Here is a 23,284-nt window from a genome sequence, read left to right as displayed (position 1 = left end):
GCCGGCTGCCGGGCGGGCGGAGCGAGGGCCCCGTGCCGGCCAATGCGGCGGCGCCGCCCGGGCACGGCCCCGCTCCCGCGTGGGCCGGGCCCGCCCTGCGCCAATGGGGCGGCGGCGGGCGGGGAGCGGCGGCCCGGCACAAACGCGGGCGGGCGGCGGGCGGCCGCTCCTGGCCGAGCAGCGCGTCGGGCGGTGCCCAGGGTCCTGCCCGGCTCGCCGCCTCCCCGCCGCACACATGAAGCTCATAGTGCCCAAGCAACACTGTGAGTAACGCCGGGGCGCTCGGGAGCGTGGGAAGGCTCCGCGGGCTTAGCGTGTGCTCCTTTCCCAAACGTTGTTAGAATGAAGGAAAAAGTGAATCTGGGAGCCCGGCGCAAGTTATTCTGACTGGCGGGGGAAAATATTTGTAAACAGCTGAAATTTGTAATGTGCTTCTCATTTAGGAAGTGTTCGTGAACTGGTTGTCTATTTCATGTTTGGTTTTAAGGCTGAGACTCAAACGTCCTATTTGTTATTTATATGTTTCCTAAATTCTCTTTGGTTTATTGATTAGTAGTCTTGCTTACTTGGAGGTATTGAATAATTCCATGGTAAACTCTCCAAGTAAAACAATCTAGGGGAAAAACTTTTCACTCTCACTTTGCTAGCCCTTCACATAAACCCACAAATGTTTGGTTCTTTGTTGCAAGTTCAGCATGTTCCAAAAGGATAATAGGGATAGTCAGGATCACAGCTGCCTGCTGCCAAAATTTAAAGATGTTTCTACTCAGTAGGAAGTAGTGTCCATTCAGCTGCTCTGGGTTTTGGGTTTTTTCTTTGTTTTCAAGGGAATATTTAAAAAAATTTTTTCTTGTTAAACAGAACGAATTATTCAGAAACATTCTTAATGAGCTGCACCTTTCACAGGATTGTGTATTAGCCAGTGCCTTTTCTGACTTTTACAATGCTTTTGGTGAGCTACTTATGCCACTTTCTCTTAGAATGTTCTCTGATTGATTACTCATGTAGTGCTTACAGTACCTGTTGATAGTTAATTTAGTCCTCTATCAAATTTAACCTATCAATGACCAAGTCATTCTCTGTCACAAACTGTTTTTGTAGTCTTTGTCTTGCTTCATGCTTTCTTCGTGAACAAACCCTGCAGAACTTGGACTGGCTTACATTTTGATTTGGTGTAACTAAGGAGAGTCAGCACTTGCATATCAAACTCTCCATAATGGTAAAAACTCTTTTGAAGCAAAGAATAAAGCTTTTAGGGATTCATGTAATCACTTGATTAAGAAAGAATGAGGGCTTTGGAATTTCCATCCCATCGTGAGGGGGAAAAAGAGCCCATCAAAGTAAAAAGCATAGGTGGCTGACTATGTTACCCAAGATGTATGACAACTGAATCTTCAGGTGTGGAGGTTTAGTGAAATGAGGCTTTAATGAAAACAGCAGCTGAGGCAAGTGCTTTGTGGAACTATTTTGTGGGCAATTTATTTGCTGATTAAAATACATTATTGTTTGCTGATATGCTTTTTAGTATATATGGTTTATTTTGTACAACAAAAGGTTTGAAATTTAATATTAGTCATACAGGCAATAATGATAGCGTATTGTCACCATCTTAAAAAATTAATTACATTATTATTCAAATTGTCCTGGTAGTGCATGCTTTTCCACTGCATCCTCCTCTAGTGAATACTACACAGTACCATTTTTACTGGTTTGTTTGGTGCTTTCAATCCTGACCTTTGCAGATGTTTGCTCTTTTCTTAAGGACAGATTGCAAAATGAAGTGCAGTTGCCACATGGTATGTGAGAACAGTATTGATTGCAAGGTTTGCTTTGTGTGGTGGTGAAGTTAATAAGATAATTGGCATTTTCTAATATTTCAACAAATGAAACCTATCTTTCTGCAGCAACTATTCCTTTAAACCCTTATTTTCTTGATTGTTTTTTCTTTCTGACAAAGTGAGGTAGAGTTCTATGTTCACAGGTCTTTTTCCCCTCTCAGAAGGGAAGATTCCCCATGACACCAGTGTGCTTTGCTGATAAGCCTGTGGTGAGAGAGGATTCCTGGTACAGCCTCTGCTGGGAATCCTGTCTTGCCTTTCTTTTTTCCTTCATTTAACTAGACGGGTTGTCAGGGATATTAGGCTTGTGTCAGTTTTCTTTTTCAAATCAGTTTGTGGTAATAGAACTACATTTGTGTGGATGATCACACCTTTTTAACAAAAAGCTTTCTGCTTTTGCGTTTGAACTCTTTGTGGGGTTAGTTGTAACTTTTGGGTTTTGTCTGTTTGTTCTTCTGGTGAGGAAGAAGACATTCAATATGCCCCTGCTACTGAAGATGAACAGGAAGGCTTTACCTGATATGTGTGCATGATTTAGCTCTAGCTTTTTAAGTTTGAGGAAACTTTAGTTAATAAGCAGATATAATACATTTTTTGAGCTACATATTCTAGTTTAGTTCAAAGAAAAAAAAGCGCTTCCATTTTATTTTTTTATAACTGGGTAAAACGTGAAGAAGTAATTGAAAATTTTGTGTAAGCTGTTACAGCTTTTTTTTTTTTAATAAAAATCAGAAGCTGTAAGAATACTATGTCATGTTATGTGTGTGTTGTTTTGATTTTTCCCCCCTGTTACTGTTGGTGGCTCTCTCACCTCTTCTGGACCCAATTAACACAGGAAGTTCCTAGATCATCAAAGTGTCAAACAATGCAAATGAAATGTAAATGCAGTAATAGAATCTCAACATATATGTGTTCAGAAAGAAAAGCAATATAGAAACTAAGAAACAATATCTGAAACTAAGATATTTCTTCTGAGATACTTAGGACTAAGATATCAGAGTATTGATACCACCATTCAAATTATTGATTAAAAAATTGAAATACTGTGTCTGTCTTTGAGGAAGTACAGGTATTATAAGAGAGATGTATAAGTTGAAACAGTTTTGGCAAAAGAAGAAACTGCTGCAATCTGGTCAGGAATAAATCCAGGGCTCAGGTAGATAGAAGAATGTTCTAACCAGCGGGATTCAAGCACAATCTCTTTCTGAAAGTTGAGGAGCAAAAACATGCAGCTAACCTTATGTGGTGGTTGCTTAAATGTATGAAAAGGATTGCTCTTGGTTATCTTCTTTAATGGTGGTAAATGTTACTTGATGACCCAAGAGTTCCCTCTCGTACTTGGTTCTCCTGGGCTCTTGTCTGTGAGGAGAATGTTGTGATTTGATATTTACGTTCCACATGCCCTCATCATATTGTGTGTTAAGCATAAGATTTTTAAAAATACAAGGTGTTGTAATCTGAATATAATAATGCCTTGTACTGATACTCCTGAGTTAATGCAGAAACTAGGTAAAATGTATCATGGAATTTCTCGTGAGTGAACCTTTGCCCCAGATACACAGCTGTTGGTGTGCATCAGATTACCTACTTATGCAATGCTGTAGATACCTTCTGTTTGCATTGTCACATGCTTCTGCAGCTAAATTTTGGACTAGTACAGATTTTTATCTCACGATAACAAACCACTAAGTAGTTGTCACAGTTTATTAACAAAAAGAGAATCAATTTTTTAAAATAGATAAAAGTAGAATCTTTGATTTATGCTAGACTTTTAAGAACACGTGATGCATCTTGGTGCTTTCTGTATTGGTTCTATGGGACCTAAAACTAGATTTTACAGTGTTATTTTTGACTTACTGCTGTGTAGCAATGCAGTGGAATAGTTCTGGTTTTGCCACAGTTATAGATTCAACTGATCCAATAGGTATGTTGTATATCTACTGGAAAGGGAGAAATCAGTTCATTAGCCTTATCAGACAATTTTAATTTAGAAGTGCATTTTTTTACATTGTGAAAATATTTCTGCAACATGTATGGTGTCTTTACTGCTCATAGTAAATCACACCGTTTTTACAACTGTGATCAGCCTGAGATGTGGGTGGGATGGATTTTACTTTCCCCTCCTTGCTTTCCTGTCTTTTTGTAATTCAGGGACACTTATTCAGGGCATCAGTGAAATGCTGGACTTCCAGTTTAAAACAAACCAACAGAAAACCTCAAACACTGCTTCCCTCCACCCCCCCCCCCAAAAAAAAAACCCACCAAAAACCCCCTACAAACAACAACAACCAAAAAAACCCACCAAGCAAAAAATAAAAAATAACCCAAAAAAACCAAAAACACAACCTCCACATTTTTCTCCCCATTTTCCCTCAAGTCTGTGGAAAACTTATCTACAGAAACACTTTTCTTTCATACCCCCTGGTTGTAGTACTGGGCAGGCTCTGTTAATTTCAGTGGCCTCTGAATCATCTTACTCTCTGCATTCACAGAGGCAGCAAACTCCAGGAGCACCTTCAGTCTGTGTGCACGCCCCATTAGCACCACATTCAGTGGCACCAGGAAGGTTGAAGTGTATAGGTACCAGTTGAGATGAATTTTGTATGGATATGGAAAAGAACTGATGGTGGGTCAGTGGTGCATTTTGATTTGGAACATACTGGTAGTAACAAAAGATACAATGGATATGTTTTAAAATAATCGCTGGAATACAGAGGTGTTTCTACTCTCACTCCAGTTGTGCAGAAGTTATATGAATTTCAGAGTGACTTGTTAGAAACTTTGAGACTTTAATTCCTGATTGGTCAGCGAGTCAAGATGGTTGTTGAATTATTGCAAGTAATTCCAACAGAGAGCTGGTGTTAGAAGTTGAGAAGAAAACTAAGCTGTTTTTCTGCATAACTGAAATATCTGGTTTTGTTGTCTGATCTTGGGCTCTTTATTTGTGCTGAAGAAGACTGCTGGTGTTCTAAAAGCAAAGTTCCTTTCTTTCTGCAGCAGTCCATTTGGCTTGCAACAAAATGAAAGGAACTTAGATTCACAGAGAGAATAAACTAAAAAAAAGAGTGTCCTGGTATTTTCTGCTCGCTTTATAAATGCAAGCATTATGTGTAGCTATCCCAGGAATTATGCAGAGTTGAAGAAACTTCATAGTTGTTTTCTACAGTACTTATTCTTTGTGAATTATTTGGTTATAACTCTTTAAAATGTTAAGATGTAAAGTGAAATATCTTGGCAGTCATTTATGAATAACTCTCTGCTGTTAGTGCTTACTTTAACACTTTTATTGCTGGGCTTGTATTTGATAGGAGGATGGAACACTTCTTGCCTCTTTTAAAGATGAAATCTACACTATGGCTTTCAAACAAATGTTGGTGCAGGTAGAGTGTAGCAGGTTTTATGCCCTTAATGAAAAACAGTGGAAAATGGCTTATATTTAGCTACAGGCTGGTTCTGTATTGCATAGTCCAACCGTGCTGCTTTTAAAATTAAACTTCCTGCTTGCATAGTTAAGATACATCTGAGGAGGAGACTTACTGTTCCAGTGGGACAGGTAATTAAAGTTCTCAGTGGCTTTATTAAAGATTTGTGTAAATCACTAATGGGATTGGCAGCCTGAGCTCCACTGCATTGCAATGTTGTGCAGTGTGGATGAGACAGCTTTCACATAAATAATTTACCTTGTGCTTTCCCAAGTGTTTCATTGCAGGTTAGTCTATAACATATTTTTCTTCTTTAAAATAAAGCCTGTTTTAAACACACTTGTTTTGAATTCTTCCCATTTCAGGGAACTCTCATGTATGTGTATAGCGTGATGTATCTTCCCAAACCTCAAATTAGACTTTAATTTCACTGTCTTTGTGCAGCTTCCATAGCATGGGAAAAAAATTAGACCTTACAACAGATAACAGCTACTTCATTGGAGTTTATGCATTATGCCTGCCTTGTCCGTGGGGAACTGGGAGGAGAAACTGATGATTCAATTACTTGGCATACAGCAATGCAGTGAAATAACTGTTTTCAATGTCTGACATTTAAGGATTGGTTTGGGCAGGGAGAGCATATTAAAAATTGGAGAATTTAGACTTTCACATTATTCAGCCAGCTGATGCTGAGACATTTAGGGTAAGAAAAAAAGACTAAGCCTCTTTCAGCCTGAAGATGAGTAACTTAATTGTGATTTGTGATCACATGAGGAAGGATAGTGTGATAAGTACCTCCTATGCTTATTAAAGTGTTTGCCCCAAGTTGTTTATTTTTAGGTTCACTGGCAGAAAAATCAGCTATGCATATGCTATTTATGGTTTCAAGTTTGCATCAACACTAAGTTGGGATGCCCGAGTTGGTAGAATCATTTTTCTAGCAAGTCCTCCTGATTCTCCCTGAAAAGCAGGAGGGTGACTCTGTGACTGCTATTTTAGAAGTGTATCTTAGATGTTAATCATAGACTCAGTACCTTTAATTTAATTTTTATAAGAAATATTGCTAGCTCCCTCCATCTGCAGTGCCTGTGTATAGATTTTGTATTCTCAATTCTTATTGTTTCATAAAGTTAGCTGGTCTACTATTTAAAATGTATGCATATATATATATATATATATATATATAAGTGGAACAGGTAGACCAGCTTGATTCAGTTATTGTCTTCTGCTGGGTGTTTTCCATAGTCATTTTCTCCTGCGATGAACAAAACAAAGATTTTGGAGGACCAAAGCCAGCTGTGGCAAGCTGAGAAGCAAATAGTGGCATTTCTTATATAATTATGTGATAGACGAACACATACACCAGCAAAGGGAGTCTACACTTACAGACGGACGGGTCTGCCAGTGGTAAACACTGAACATAGGCCAGCTCACTTTTGGCTACTATATGCAAGTGTTGCAGTCCAACAGAGCTGCTGGTTCTGCTGGGTTGGATTCTGGAGGCCCCCAGTATAATGAGAGCTCTGTATTGCTCCTCTTCAGACACAGCCTTGTGATGGTGGAAATTCTGACTGAGCTTGGAAAGGCAATTGTAGATGTAACACAGTGGGAATATAACTTGAGAAATCTAGTTCTCCTGTTTGTTTTGTTGTTTCTTCTTCCTCCTCGTCCCCTTAATTCTTAGCAGAATTGGAGCCGATTGGGTGAAATACTATTTTATTTCATTTCTCACCCATTGGTGCCGGCTGGGTAAAATGCAGTAAATGTGCTCTGTCAAGAGGTGGTGACTGAAGAGTAAAATGATTTTCTGGGAAAAAATGTTTTCATTTTATTAAAGCCTGCTTCTTCAGACAAGAATATTTTGAGATTTTCCTTATTCTTTTTCTTAACTGAGGCTTTATGAAGGCTTTACTAGAGATGTGTTTAAAGCATATGAGCTGGACGTTAGTGACCTGCAGTTCTCAGGAATAGGTACTGCTACTGTGACTGCACTGAATTGTCATTCAGCAAATGATTTAAGTGATTTGTCTACCCTGTATATTTATAGTGACATTCTCTTTTTTCCTCCCTAAACCCCTTGTTCTTAGCATTCCCATGGTTTGGAATGGATATCGGTGGAACATTGGTTAAACTGGTCTACTTTGAACCTAAGGACATTACTGCAGAGGAGGAGCAGGAGGAGGTGGAAAACCTGAAAAGCATTAGGAAATACTTGACCTCCAATACAGCCTACGGTAAAACTGGCATTCGCGATGTCCACCTGGAACTGAAAAATTTGACTATGTGTGGACGCAAAGGAAACCTGCACTTCATCCGCTTTCCCAGCTGTGCCATGCACAGGTTCATACAGATGGGTAGTGAAAAGAACTTCTCCAGTTTGCACACTACACTCTGTGCCACGGGAGGTGGAGCTTACAAGTTTGAGGAAGATTTTAGAACGGTACGTGAACAGTTCCCATGGGTTCAGTGGGAGGTACTTTGGCAAAACATCATGAGAGCCCATCTTTTAAAACTCGCCGGGAAAATAGCTTTTTTTTAGTCCATCCTAACTGATTAAGAGCAACAGAATCAATTCACATTTGTTAATTGGTGACATTGCTGAGAACATGGAGGGGGGAGGGAAGGGTATTCTACTTGCTGGGTATTCTACTGAAGTATTGCTGTGCAGGATGTTTTTAGTAAAGGTGGAGATTTTTTAGACTACAGCTGTGATGGCCAGATGCTTCATAATAACTGAGGGTATGTTATGACAACCTAGAAGCCTGACACTATAGGTACTTGCAAAGTGGCTATCTATTGGAAACCAGATATGAAACCATACAGGCGGGAGATTTGATTCAGGTTCCCTTCCCTTTGTATTAACCTTCAAACAGACTGAAGACAAGAGTCTGGAAGACTTGGAGCATGGGGGAGAGACAGTGTGTGGGAGCATAATAATACCAGTGAGCTTTTGATTTCAATTCTGTGAGCGTGCCATTTAAAGAAAGGCAGTTCTTGAGATGAGTAGGTCTCAGATCCCCAAAGATTTAAAAAGAGCCTTTGCAGGGAACTCCAGAAGCTGATGTGAATGTGAAGTTTTGCACTAGAGTACTCTTCAAATATTGGTTGTGGTTCAGAAGCATCGAAGAGCTGTTGTACAAACCATGTTGAAGAGAAAAAGCATTCAGGAGGCAGTTGTCTGTTGTGCATCTGTCTGTATTGGGACAGATCTTCATTTATTTTGTGTGAAAAAGAGACTAATCCGATTGTCCCAGAACAGTGTCACTAAGACTAATGTGAATGATTTACTTGACTGGTGGGTCTGTCACTTCTGTCCCTAACTTTTGACCTGATCTTGAGGGAGAGGGATGGCTACTGGGTGATGGCAGGTTACAGCTGCTTTTCTATCTCTGCTTCAGTCCAGGGACCTCTCATATTGAATCACCAGCTGCTGTTGACTGTAGTCCTTGGCTCTGTGTGCTTCATTTTTAGCTCCCAGACATCCATTCCTGCTGTACAAGAGGGTTTTTTCTCTGTCAATACCCTTCCATCATCAATATCCTCACGTACCAGATGACCAGGATTCTAAGGGGGATAAAGAATGCTGCAAGAGCTCAACATGATTCCCAACTGTTAGGCTGTTGTGCAGTCACTTCCAGTGAACATTAGACTGTTTCCATGTCCAAAGAAGGATTATCAAGTTTCTGAATTGCACTATTAGTGCAATATTTCTTGTTCAGGCTGACTGCAAGTCCCTTACAAGTTAGAGTCTACTGATTATTAAGTCCTTAAAAACTTGTTTGCCTTGTGTTATTTAAGGATGTTGGCACCACAGTAGGAGGTGAGTTTTAGTTCTAGTCAGTGTGGCCTCAGTTGAGGTGTTTTTGGGTATCTTATGTCCTGGGAATGATTCAGGCCACATTCTTAAGTGACAATGAGAGGTCACTTCAGGACTTTCTGAAGAGGCTGACTATCCCCTTGGAATGGTCAGTCTCTCCAAATTAATTCTTCCTGCATCATTTAATAACAGCTACAGTTGCTTAGTAAGGAAGTTCGTGTCCCTCACTCCCACAGCTGCAGAACTGAACTGGAAGTTACCTGGTGGCTCTCACAGCTGAACATTTCTCTCTGTAGTAGCTTTGGCCTTACAGGCTGTAAATATGCAATCCATGGGGAGGGATCAGTCTCATCTCAGCTGCAATACAGTCAATATAGCAGGGGAAGCCATGGCTGGAGGAGTTGGGGCTCTTTTGGCAACTGTTGAACACAAATACGAGGTCACATAGCAAATGACTCGTTGAATGAGGCATGGAATTCTACACCTCTGCAGTGTTGTTAACATCCTGTGTGCTACAACACTTGTAGGTAGTTTAAGACAAGCCCTATAAAGGCTGGTGGGGAGTTTTCTAGCATAAAGCTATCAGTGAAGTGCACTCCCACTGAAGTGAGCGCTTTGGACACCTCTTATAGCTAAGTTCCATAGCTTCCTTTATAGCAAGTGTTTCTTGGCTCAAACTGTAATATCCTTAGAGAATTACAGAAGCAGAATATTATCCATTACATGGAGGTTTGCTTGCCTAATCTCTCTCAAAGGGCAGCGTGTTCTGGGTACTGGCACTTAAATTGTCGCACTTCATTAGCCATGGTAACAGCAGCTGGCCACCAGTGTGTTCTGCTGTGTATAAACTGACACTGGACCACAGCTTCGGGACTGCTCTGTCAAAGCCCTGAAATACCTGCTTCAAGTACTTGACCACTAATTCACCGCTAGAAGTTGAGACTATGTGCCAAGTCTAAATCTTGCTACTGCAGGATTCAGTATTGTAAAATGCTTTATATGGAGGAAACTTTAAATCTTTCTGTTTGCTACTTAGAAGCAGTGTGGAAAAACAAAGGTGCCTTTGTGAATGTTGTTGTTTTCGTTAAAAAATCTGACTAAATGTTAGTAAATTCATTTGATCTAGCTAACATGCTTTTGTTCTGGCCCTTTATTTTCCTTTGGATCTGCTTTTTAAGTTACTTGTCTTTCACAGTATTTCTCAATGTGACTGTAAGATTGCATAGATTTAGGACAAAAGATCCAATACATTGCAAAAATCCCATTGCAAAAAGATCCAATACATTCAAATCCCAAGGAAGGAAGCCTTCTATGATTATAGAAGCTTTTTCTCCTTAAAATAGAGAGGCAGATACCCTGTCTCTGTTCCTTTGTCTGGTTCTGAATCCCTAAATGAGTTAAACAGGTTTGATCTAAACATCTCTCTTGCTTTTGTGTATTAAAAAAAAATGTACAATGGTGAGACATATTCTTTTTACCTTAAGACTGTTTATTTTTCTATAAAAAGGCAACTAAATCTACAAAGCTACCTAGGTTTAGCTATTTCACCTCCCTCATATGATCTGCAGTGCTGGAGAGGTGGATACCTGAAGAAGTCTCCATGGTCTGCTTGCTGATTGCTGGCAGTATGTAGGATCTTTTGTCAGTCAGTAGCTTGGCTAATCATCTGACTCATTCTGAAGATCTAGTGCTTACCCTAGAAGTAGGAAAATTGACTATTCATTAAACTAGACCACAGGAATAATTTTACCAACCATATGGTTATACTTAATGTTCATTGAAGAGAGCATCAGTAAGTAATTCACCAAAAGGACTGTTTCCAGCCTAGGGGTTTTTTTCTTGCATTTTTGTTCTTTTTTTACCTCCTTTTTGAATGAATGGTCTTTATAGCCAGCAGTCTTTATTTTCAGGTAACAGTGGTGTTAAGGCATGGATGAATCTGCAGCCTAATTCTGATAATACTTCCTCCTTTCCCCAGCTATGTACTGTCACTTCACATATTCTGTAAATGCCTAAATAACCACTTCTGTAAAAGTGAGGAGTACTTAGGCTTGCTTACTTGTGAGATGAACCTCTCTGTGCTCTGCAACTCCTTCATGATAGCACAGACACATTACTTGCACTGAAGTTTGCTGTTAATGACGAATAAATTTTTAGGCTGCCTCACAGTTTTGTAAAGCAACTCAATGTAAAGGATGGGCAGGATGAGCGGAGGAAGGACTATTCAGACTTTTGATTAAAAGCTGCTCTGTTATAAAATTTCTGTTGATTGCAGTGGCTCAAAGGTGGGATCTCTGTATTCCTTTCCTGAACAGACACCTGCAGAACCTGACTTGTCCTAACAGAAATTTTACTGCTGTCTTCAGTGGAAGCAGCATCTGTACTAAAAACGCCCAATCACTAATCAAGAACATTTGGGACAGGGGAAGAAGGAAATCTCTTTACTCAGGCCTTGACCTTCTGTAAAGTAAAATGATTTAAAAGTGAGTTTGGCTGTTGCATAGTGATTTTCTTGTGCCGGTTATTAGCCAATTCTAAAGCTTGACTTTGTGGTTTGAGCTGAATGCCTGAGGATGACTTATAGACTGTGTTCATCTTAAAACAAATAAACCCACTGTCCTGTGTTGTAGGATGAGTAAGCTGTGTAACTCTTTCACAGTTAGTGTGAGACTCAAAATCTTGCTGAAGAGGCTGGAGGCAGCTGTTTAGGCTGTAGGGGCTGAGCTGGAGTTGAAAGAGGCATCCAGAGAATGGGTAAAGTAACCTCTTCAGAGGGAATGGGGAGAAACAATGTGCATCTCTTCGCTGCCAAGAGAGAGGAGAGATCCTTAGGGCTTGCTGTGCAAGGGGGCAGATCTCTGCACAGGATTCCTGATGAGTGCTTTTTTTGCCCAAAGCTGATATAGAGTGAATCTTCTGCCTCAGTTAATGATGGAATTGCAGTTTGTTTGCATTAGACTTTGTCTTGTTTAAATGTGAGTAGTTCTTTTCAGCTCCATAAAGTAGCATGCTTGGGGTTTGAAGTGAAGATAATCAAAATATAAAGAAAGCAAAGTATTTATGAAAGTGGAAGAGATAGAAGGAAAAGCTAGATTGTAAGCTATTCTAAGAAATAAAAGCTGGAGCAATGCCCAGCAGACATAAAAGCCACAGTGACATAGTAAATGAGGCTGTTGTAATTGATAATTAAAAACTTGCCAGATGCTATGTTCCTAACAGGTTTTTTTACAGAAAAAAAATCATATTTCTCATTGAAAGTCTAAGTGAAAAATGACCTTGCAACTGCATCTAGGTTCAGGCTTTGCTATCTTCACCAGAATACAGTAAAAGCAGGTAAAATGTTTCATGAGCTGGAACTTCATTGAAAATATGTCTGCACACCAATGGTGATACATTAGACTTCAACCCCAGAGCATGCATGTCATGGCTGCCATCAGCTCACTTCTAGAGGACTGGGCTGTTTCATGTTCACCTTGCTGAAGTGGATGTATTTGCTCACCCATAATAAGAAACAAATGGGACCCAAGTCTTTGACTTATGTGCTTCCATACTTGAAAGCACAGACAAGCTGGTACATGTTGTTTTTTCTTTTTATACTGCTTGGTACTTGAATACAGATAATTTTATTTTTTAATGTTATGCACATTATTTAAAAAACAAAGAAGGCAAACAACAAAGAAATCCAAATGTAAATTTCAACAGGTAGCACAATTTTCTAGCACTTTTTGCAAGAGTAAAAGAGATTGTCTTTCATTTTTCTTGGAATAGCATCTGTACACAGTAGCAACAGACTTTTTGTATCCCTAAATCAGCTGTGTTTCAGGAGTTTGATACTAAGGTCATAGGGGGAAACGTTGGCTATTTTCTCTTGGTGTGTTGCACCTGCTTGCAAGCATGGTTGAAGTCCTAAGTCACTCCTTTTGATGGTCCTGAAAAGTTTCTTGAGGTCTAAAGTGTTTTGTTCCCTTCCCCAGTATTTAAAAAGCAGTATTAAAAAAAAAAAAAAAGAGGAATAGCTACAGTCTGGCTATAATGCAGAAAAATTACTCTTTAAAAAAATGTCCATGTGGTTTCTCTGTAATCATCATAAATTTTCCCTCCGGGGTCCTGTATACTGTTTTGTTCTGCAGTTGTTCTTCTCATAGCACAACTTTCTGACATAACCTCTAGAGAGGCACTGTGCTAAATATATTTACAGGAGTGCAGAGCAGGGTAAGTTGACCATTTTGCTGTCTGCCTTCATGTAAGGAATTGTAAAGGGCTGGAAAATACCTACAAATGCATTTTGTAAACGTAGTAGGAAAAACATCCGATTAAAATGTGCTTCTAGACACAGCTTCCATTTTTGTTATCCATATTTGCACATAAACTTTGGTTCCTCTAAGGAGAAGAGGTTTGAACAGCTGAAAGTTGAGGGTGAGTAGAGTGTGGTAGGTTAGGTTATAGCAGCAGGAAGAAATATTTGCCTGTTTGTAAATTAGTTACAGTGGTTACAGGTGCCTCAATTCTGAGTGCAGTTTTGGTGCTTGGAGGCTTTGTGAGCAAATACACAGTTGTGTATGCAGGGAAAGGGACTGAATTGCCACCGGGGCTCAGTCGTGGCTTCTTGTACAAGACTGGGTTACTACATTTCTTGAAACTTTGCCCTAATTTCTGTTTAGAAATAAGAACATTGTTGGCTCAGTAAGCTATTTGGAGCCTTGGGTGTCTGGTGGCTGCAGAGTTTTTGGTTCTCTGAAGAAAGGTGGATTGACATAGAATACTGATGCTTGTGTTGGTTATTCCAAAAATCAAAACCAGACTGCTTCAATGACACAGGAAAATAGTTTTTCAGTCTGCAATGAATATCATACATAAAAGAAAGCAGTAATAGGACTTCTCTGCTTACAGTATATCAACTGTTAAATATAGCACAGAGCTATAAAAAGCAGAACAAATTTTAGTGTCTTTTATACATGGAGGGCTGGACCTAATAAAACCTTTATGTGTAGTGCTTGAGAAAGAACCTGATCAGTTTCTCTTGTTCTGTTCTTACAGAGTTAGTGAGGTGACTGGAGAGTTTGTGGTTTTATACTGGTGTCAGAAGTGTTCTTCTCTGATTTGTATTACTTGTTTGTGTCTTGCAAGGTCTCTGGCTAGTGCTTTCCTGTTTGTAAAAGTGTAGCATGGATCAGACAAAAGCAGCTTGTGGCTGGGTATTTGGGTAACATTAGAGGGGGGTTTGGACAGTAGGGGCCATAAACCTGCTAATGACTCATCTGTACAACAGCTCCTGGTTCACAGCACATTTGTGCGTGTGCTAGATCATGTTTGCTCATGCTGCATCCAGCTTACACAGCGAGGTGAGGAAACTGACACTGTACAGCTCATAACCTAGGGAAAGATCATGGATAGTACAGAATACTCCTTGTGTCGTCCAGGTATGTGCAATGCTTGCTCAACTGAAGAAATCCTGTAAGGAGGGATGACTTAGGGGACTCCAATGTTCATTGTGATAAACAGTGCATGAAGGGTTTATTGTGTTGATACCTTGCATCATACCTTGTCTTGTGTCTATCTTGGAGCCTTTCCTTTTGGTCTAATAGTTAGTAATTGATTAAATCCAAGATATTTGCAAAGTACACTTGGAAATTTTGTAACATTCCTTGAAAAACTTTTTCTCACAAATTATGCTTATTCGCTTATTCTGTTTGCTAGCTAAATGGTTTAAATCTTTTATGCTGAATGTCTGTAATTTTAATTTGTGTAGCAATGTGGTAACCAAAAAAAAAAAAGTTGCAGGAGGAAAGACAGAAACAAGAGGAAATTATTTCCACCTCTCTCACTTGTCTTATGAATAACTGGATCTATACTGAGGTCTTTGAGACTGCTAGTTTGGGGTCTTTTTGGTGTTATTTCTTTACCCTGGTTACAGTATTTGAGGAGTGGCTAGTAAAACAAAAGGACAGACCCAAAGAGTGGGATGGCTTTCATTTAGGGCAAGCTAGAGATGTGTACAAGTAGAGCAAAGTCTTAACAGGGGAGATTTAAATAGCTTGAAAGAATGTAACCTATTGACCACAGAAATATCTTCCCTCTTTATAGTGACTTAATATAGCTTCCAGAATTAAAAATAGGACATAGTTACCCGTGTAAATCTTCTCCATTAGCCGCTGTTAAAACATCCTGCAGTATGCAAATGCTGAAGAACCAGCTGTGTACTGCATAACTCCATTATACTCTGCTTTTTTTTTTTTTTTTTTGCTAGAAAGTAGAGATAGGCACCATCTGCTTTGCATGCATCATGAGGATGAAAATGACCTTAGGACTTGGATGGGCATCTTTACAGGTTTTTTTTGCCCTCTCCTCTGCCTAACAATGGAAAGGAGCGTTTTTACAGTTGGTCAGTGTATCCTATTTTGAGGAAGGGATGTTATTTATAATTCCAGTGAATAGAATGCTGTGGCAAGTAGATGTGTCTGTTGAACAGACATGTCGTGGTGACCTGTGAATCTCAGAGGGAATGTCTTTTGTCTGCTTTTGTTACTGGTCATCTGCCTTCTCTTTAAGTCATATTCTGCTGGGGGCACAGGCCTGACAGTCCTTTTGTTTGGATTTTTTATATGTTTTTTCACCAAACATTGGGGTTATGCCTCTCTTTTTCCTGCGGCATTTTAAAGTTCTCATTGTAATTTAAAAATTACCAGAATAACTAGTAATACGTATGAGAAAAGAAATCCACTGTATATTTAATGCATATTTACATAACATGAACATCTTAATTCTATTGAAAATTTCATTAAATTGCTGGGAAATGTGGTTGGATGATGAGCTAAAGTCCTTTGCATCCTGAGGAATGCTGCTATGTAGGCATATGTCTGATACTGTTCAAAAGCTGCAGAGCACAGCTCTGTTGGGCTGGGAACGAGGGGGAAAATGTTTATTGTGTCAGAATACGAAGGAGGAGAAATACTTCCTGCTTGCAGAGCCCAGAATGTCTCAAAGGCAAAGGAACTAGATGACATTACTGTATAGCACATCATTGTTTTGGGAGGTACCTGTTTTCAGGCAGATAGTGAATTTTTATTTCAGACTTCATGCTTAGATCTTTGTACTGCTTAAATAGCATAATGTGTTACTATTAAAGTGATCAAAGTGCTTCAGTGGAACTTCTTGTCCTTCTCAGTGTTGTGTTATGCTAGGAAATGTGTATTTCTTAATTTCTTGTTATTCTTTTACAGATGGCTGATCTACAGCTCTATAAACTGGATGAATTGGACTGTTTGATCCAGGGCCTCCTTTATGTTGATTCTGTTGGTTTCAATGGCCAACCAGAGTGCTATTATTTTGAAAATCCTACAGATCCTGAACAGTGCCAGAAAAAGCCTTACTGCCTTGATAATCCATATCCTATGCTGCTGGTTAACATAGGCTCAGGGGTCAGCATCCTAGCTGTGTATTCTAAGGACAATTATAAAAGAGTTACAGGATCCAGGTAAATTTACTTTTGTTTTTCTTAATTGTTTCCTTTTCTCCTTCACAACTGAACAGGTAGAATTAGAGAGTGTGATCAATAGCTACAGCTCCAAATTGTGCATGTATTCCCATTTCTTTTAAAAGCCTACCAGTAGCAAGGCTGAAAATATCCTGGGATACCTTCAGAGGGAGAATGCATGTCAGGGAAATCATTGATCTGTTCAACTTTAGACCTGCCTTAGTCTCTTTTTGGTGTTCTTACCTATTTCCCATCTCTTACTCTGAATTACCAAAATAAAACTGTCCCAGCAAATGAGTCTTCTCTCCCCTGCATTCTGTTTTTTGGTGCATGATATGTATTAAAATGTCTCCTGTACACTGCCCATGACATGCTTATGTACCTTCTATTGCGTTTCCTAGGGCATACCTTTGCCACATGAGCCATTTCTCTATCTGCAGTACAGATGGATACAAGTTCAGTGGGAGGCATTGGATTTCTTGCAGTTCTGGGTCTTTTTCAAGCGCAGAGATTTTGTATCTTTGGTAGACATGCTTCTAATCGTTTCCACTATGGAAGGAAAAACATGACTGCAGAGTCTTGTTGACTTGTTAGAGGTGATGAAATCAATAATGTCTTGTGGCTGGTGCGCAGGGCTTTCTACTGTTCAAATACTGAGTATACTACAGTTCTGTGAGATGTGTTCTGAAAAACCCAGTAATCAAGAGCATGGACTAAATAGTGTTCCTATGTGACCTCCTGTGCTTTGTCATGGAGTGCAAGCGTGGTGTCTCACTGGTCCCCTTGTTTTCAGTGGTTCCTGTCACTGTGACTGCAGTCACTGCAAATAAGCTTTGTCAGTGGCCAAGAAAGAATGAGGAAGGATGTAGAGATCAGTAAGTTGAAGTTCATGTCTGTAAGACTGCAAAGTTCAAAGTAGAGCTATAATGGGTTAGCAACATGTTATGCAAGGTTAAATAATCCCTGCTAAATTTAGGTATGCAGTAAATATTGTACTTGAGCCTTTACAAAATATTCGAGTGCTCCTTGCTCCGAGTTCTTGCAGAGAAAGAACATTCAGGGCTGATGCTGGGCTTGCTTTGAAAAGGAGCCAACCATTGCTTCCTGCCATTGGCTAGGGGGACAAGATCTGTCTTGGCTGCCAGCCCTTATAGATTTACCTTTGTTCACTGTTCATGCTTTCCTCAGTCATTTGAGCTCTGCTGGTTAATTATTCTTGTGCAGAAAACTTGTTAGAGTGCCACAATAGCAAAGTGGTATCTGAGGTGTTGGATTGGACCTTATTCTCAGCTAACTCTTTAGTATAATTCTCCTATTCACGGAATAAAGACTTAGTCTAGTTTGGTTAAGACCACACTTGTGTTAAATAGAACTCAGCACGGAGTGTCCGTGTTCGCTCCTCGAGGGAGGAGTTGTGAGATGCAGTTGGCACCTGTGTACAGCATGTTGTTAATGGCACTCTGAAGGGCTGTGGTGAAAGCTGGTTCAAGCTGCTGGGCTGAAGGGACTGTGCTTTTGCAGCCTGGGAGGAGGAACATTCCTGGGCCTGTGCTGTTTGCTCACTGGCTGCGAGACGTTTGAAGAAGCGCTGGAAATGGCCGCGAAAGGAGACAGCACCAACGTGGATAAGCTGGTGAAAGACATCTATGGAGGAGACTACGAGCGCTTTGGCCTTCAGGGATCTGCTGTAGCCTCAAGGTGTGTAGGTGTGTGTTAATTTGGCTCTTTGTAAGCAGAGCCTTGGGAACTTCCTGTGCATGCTAAGCTGAGTGCATCATCCCTGGACTATGCACTGTGTCCATGTGGAAATGCCTCTCCATGTGTCATGGGGTTTGTCCTTAGATCTCTCACCTACTTCTTGCTCTTTTTTTTTAAAACAGATGTAAGTAATGCCAAATACAGTTTGCTGCCATTTAAATTAGCTATTTTGGAAGTGTCCTTACTCATTGTTCTGCCTTTCTAATGAGATCCCTTTTCACATTTCAAATCTGTCACAAATGAATGATTATCAAATCCAAGCAAAGCTTGCTAATTGGTAAAGATTTTAAGGGCTTTTATCACTCCTGAATATCTCATGTTAAAAGACATGATCTTCCTCACACAGCTTTGGTCATATGATGAGTAAAGAAAAGAGAGATTCCATCAGTAAAGAGGACTTGGCCAGAGCTACTTTGGTCACCATCACCAACAACATAGGTTCTATTGCTCGCATGTGTGCACTGAACGAGGTAAGTTATTTACTATGAGCTTAAAATCTTTAGAAACAACAGCGAGATTATCAGGATGCAAAAATGCAAATTGCTGACATAGTAGATGTGTCACTGGCCTTGGTAAATATGCATCTATTTAATGTCATGTCGTAGCTCTTGTGGCTTGTTATATGTATGCTTTGATGCAAAGTGTAAGGCTGTTTAAGCTTAAAAGGGGATAAAAATTGTCTGTAAAGATCTCTTCGAGACATTGACTTTCAGCCTGGAGTGTTCACTTGTTCTCAAGCTGTAATACATAGATATTATCATGTTTTTAATACTAATTATTACTCTGTTACTTTGTAGTTATTTACAGGTTTTACTATAGCAAGATAGACTTTATTTCAAATACTATTTTGCTTGGATTGTTTCCATAGCATGAGGGGTTGAAATTGTGTATTGTGTTAAATGTTTGGATAGATGCAAGTTCTGTTGCATTGTGTCAGAAAAAATAAAAATGCAGTTCATTTTCCTTCCTGAGACTCCTATCAGATGCTTATTACATTCTTTTCATTAGGCATGATAAATAGGGATGGATTGTTCCATCCATACACTACAGCTTCCAGCAGTTAAAAAAAAAAAAATAACAACAACCAGAAACCCCACCACAAACCCAAACATTCAGGCCCTTGCTTTTACCTGCAGATTTCATCCTTTACCATTATGTGGTAACTATTAGCTTTCATGTGCTCTGAGCAGGTAATGAATTTATATAAATTTTTTTTATTACATAGGTGTTCTAGCCACAAAACATTCTGTTGGTAGACAAAATTGCTGCTGCTTTTATGTTTTTAATCAACAACACAAAGAGCCAGAAAAATTGAACTAAACAAACCCCAGGAACTCACCAAACTGCCATCTAACCACTTTATTGGGTCCCATCTAGCTTATGGCTTTATCAGAAATAGTAAATAATTAATCAGTAGTGCTTTTTGTGGGTGTGAGTTTTGATTTGATTTTTAATCAACCTTTGATACTTCTCCCTCTTGGTCTTTCCAAGACAAAAGGTCCTAATACCTTTAGGTCTATATGTAAAAACAGAGAAGATGCTCTTTTATGCACTGCTTTGTTTTGTCTTTTTAATCTCTTTATGGTTGTAATTTTAAGATTGAATTATCAAATCTTCATACGATATTCAGTGTCATTGCCCAATGAATTTATGGGATGGCATATGGATAAATTTTGTGTTCAGAGCTCCTTTACTAACAGTTCATAATATTTCATTTTTGTGAGCATGGAACTAATTTCTAAGAAATCATCAACAGTCCCTCCATGGTATCATTTTAAAAGTGGCTAATTTGGAGCCTATCATTGTGTCTGCATAATCAAGCATCTTTCCCCCTTTCAGTTGTGTCATTTCACTTTTTAAATTTGATCTTCATCTGCCATTTTTTCCTCAATCATGGGATATAAGTCTCTTCAGCACTGCTATGCTGTTCATTTTTATTTTCTTTAGATTTTGTATGCCATTATGATGTTTTTTGCTCATATTCCTCCCTGGAGGAGCTGATCAGCACAAGTTGTAGAGTATGCCCCTATCAAATGCCACTGATTACCTTCCTTCATTGTGAAAAGTGGCTACAGACTTTTTTTTTTTTCCTGGCAATTTGACTCTTTGGGTCAGGATGATTCTCTTTCAGTGTTCTCTTTGCTTTCAGCTTCTTTACAGTGTTGCCTTGTGGCATGGAGTTCAAGCAGCATTGTACAGGGCTATCAAAGCATGGAGAGTTGCAGCAGGGAACCACAGAGGAGGAGACAGGCTGCTAACGAAACTAATGCTTCTCAGTCAGTGTGAAAAACTTCCTACCATCTTTTGTTCTGGGGGCAGGCCTCTTAAAAACTGATGTGATCCATAGAATTTGGTGGAGGAATGTGAATTTATGTGTTAAATATTCTTCATTTCACAGTGTCAAAGCAATTTCTCCAACTGAAGTAAACGATTTTGTAGTTTTAGAGAATGAAAACTTCATTTAGTTGCTTTACATACTATTGAAAAGAAAAACATTCAGTATCATTTCAAGTAAGCTAATCTTCACATAGCTTGATCTTGGGGAAAAAAACCTAATGCTATCACTCTGCTAAATAATCTAGACACCTAAATTGCCTTTGGGAGACATGACTCTGACTTACAGCAAGCCTGATGAATGAAATCCTCAAATAAGAGCTAAATGAATAGTTGAATACTATATTCTTTTGTGGACCTTGTATGTATTAGATTAGGGTTATGGTAAAGCTCACTTTTAGGTTGACAGAATCAATTTATGCCCTGAAGCATGACTTTTGATAAGTTTTTCCCAATGATTGCAGCTTTAATATTGTGTTGAAAATGACTTGCATATGTGCAGGAAAAAATGAGGCTGGGGAATAAATGAAATATTCTGTCTGCAAAACTTCAAAGCAAATTTGCTTGCACAAAGTTGGCAATGGGGTAGAGAAATTCCATAGTCTGGAACCATTTGGCCACAGACCCTTTGAAATGGCCTGTCCTAGGCACAGCAGAACTGCATAAAGGAAACTGATCTCCTGGTTTATACTTTTCTTACTCACAGAACATGTAAGTTTGCATCTGAACAAACTGCCTTGCAAAAATATGTGCCGGTTTTTTATTGTTATTGATATAGATTTCCATATTCAACTATATTGGTAAATAATGTGAATATACTATATTAAAGCTATACTACAGCTTTCTGCTGCAGGGTAGTTGAACAATTTAACAAGACCCCACAGAGTTAAAGAGTGTATGTCTTTTCCAGGTTGTTGTAATTTGATTAGATTAAATAAGCATGTCACCACCATCTCTTCAGCAGTTTAAGATTTCTGTCTTTCAGCTTTGAAAGTTTCAGCAGTGGACAATTTAAAAGTAAATTGACAAGACTTCTTTAAGAGCAGCATTTCAGCTTCTGAAAAATGCTAAACTTGTTTTTAGATGAGATCAGAAATTTAGGAAAGTTTATATTATTAATACAGCTTTTTACCTTGTCAACTCAAGGAATGTTTGAAACAAAATTGAAATTTGCATGTTGGTCTACACTTATTCTAGTAGATGTGACTAGTACTTTTCGATTCAAAATTTGCAGTAATTTTTATACTCTGTTTTAGATATTGATTCTGCTAACAGTAGCTTTGTTTTTATATTCAGAAAAAATCATATGCATGTGAAATTGAAATGTAGATTCTAATCAGTTTTATGCTATGGCATTATAGGAAATTAATTAGTTCCATATTTGTCCCTCCTTTGTCTGAAGTTGCTTCAGAGAAAAAACTGCCTTATCCAAGGATGCAGGGTGCTCTTGGCCATGTTCCATAGCAGCATTTTGAAATTTAAGAAGTTCTTATTTTCATTCATAAATTCCTGAGTATGACTGCATGCTGATGTGACTGCAGAGTCTGAGGAGACAGATGACTGAAGGGAAATGATGTCAGTCAAGTTTGTGTTGCTGTGTTTGGTTTGAGGGCAGTCAGGGCTGTCCCTCGCTCAGTCAGTGCACACCAGTGAATGGGCTCCGGTGTCTGGGGATGGGCTCTCTGCAGCCTGGGTACTGCAGTCAGGGTGTCCCCTGCACTGTGACACAGGCACAGTCCTGGGCATGGCACAGCTGTGGCCGTAGCACAGGAATTGCTGCACAGCCAAGTGTTGGGCTTTATGCAGCTGGATCAATGCAGGGGGGTAACCCTTGCTAATTCTAGTCCCTGTGCAGCCTTTCTGGCAAACTTCTGCAGAAGATTCTTAAAGATGCATCCTGGGGCTCTTCAAGACTCCTGTAAAAGCTTTTATCTCCAGTATGTGGCCTCCCACTGAATCTTCTAGACCAATTCTAGTGTCCGGTGAACATCATCTGGTGCACCAATGCAAATGCAAGTGCAATTTTGTGCGTAACAGGCAGAACTAGGCTTGGTAAGATAGTTAGGGGAATTGTTTAAACAACACACAGAACCACTGCTTACTGCAGTGGTGTACATACAACTAAGGAAGGTCTGTGGCTTTCTCATTGGCAGACTAGTGCTGATGGTTCAAAAAAAAACTTAATTTCCTGTGAAAATGGAGTTCAAATGAGCTTTGAAACAAAGGAATGCCATACATATCAAGTATTATTATGTCAGCCCCATTTCACTTGCTTTTTTAAAATGGAGTCACAGTCCTGATAATAGATAATGAAAGATGCTCCTTCTCATCTCTAATGTAATCTTTCTCAGATACCCTTCAGAGGTTCTCCATCTGGATTTAATAATCATAGTGATCTCTGGAAAGTTGCTTCATCTAACATGCAAAGGGAGAAAGATGTCTTTAATGCAGCCATACACCATTTAAAAAACCAAACACCGCCACCAAAACGCTCATAATCTGAGTCATGTTGGGAAGGTTGTGACATTTATTCAATACTTTCAACAAATATTGATCACCTATGATAATAGCCTCTCACTTTCTTTTGAATAAAACTGTGCACCTCCCTACTCTTGCAGTCAGTAACTGCAATATTTTTTGA

At 39.3% G+C, this 23,284-nt stretch overlaps 1 protein-coding gene across 6 annotated transcripts in view; it reads left to right on the top strand.

Moving 5' to 3' along the window:
- Window positions 1-23,284, top strand: part of PANK1 (pantothenate kinase 1) — a 42,633-nt gene that overhangs the window by 16,972 nt on the left and 2,377 nt on the right. For 4 of the 6 annotated variants that reach the window (XM_038141564.1, XM_038141567.1, XM_038141569.1 and 1 more), the window contains 4 exons: window positions 7,348-7,700; window positions 16,298-16,551; window positions 18,073-18,249; window positions 18,656-18,779. In XM_038141564.1, coding sequence (XP_037997492.1) covers window positions 7,348-7,700; window positions 16,298-16,551; window positions 18,073-18,249; window positions 18,656-18,779 — 908 coding nt within the window. Of the gene's footprint in view, window positions 1-110; window positions 264-7,347; window positions 7,701-16,297; window positions 16,552-18,072; window positions 18,250-18,655; window positions 18,780-23,284 lie in introns of those variants that run through there. The other 2 variants (XM_038141566.1, XM_038141568.1) reach the window with 2 other exon arrangements.

This window comes from Motacilla alba, chromosome 6, assembly GCF_015832195.1.
Source record: "Motacilla alba alba isolate MOTALB_02 chromosome 6, Motacilla_alba_V1.0_pri, whole genome shotgun sequence".
Taxonomy (NCBI): Eukaryota; Metazoa; Chordata; class Aves; order Passeriformes; family Motacillidae; genus Motacilla; species Motacilla alba.
This window is presented reverse-complemented; position numbering and strand designations above follow the sequence as displayed.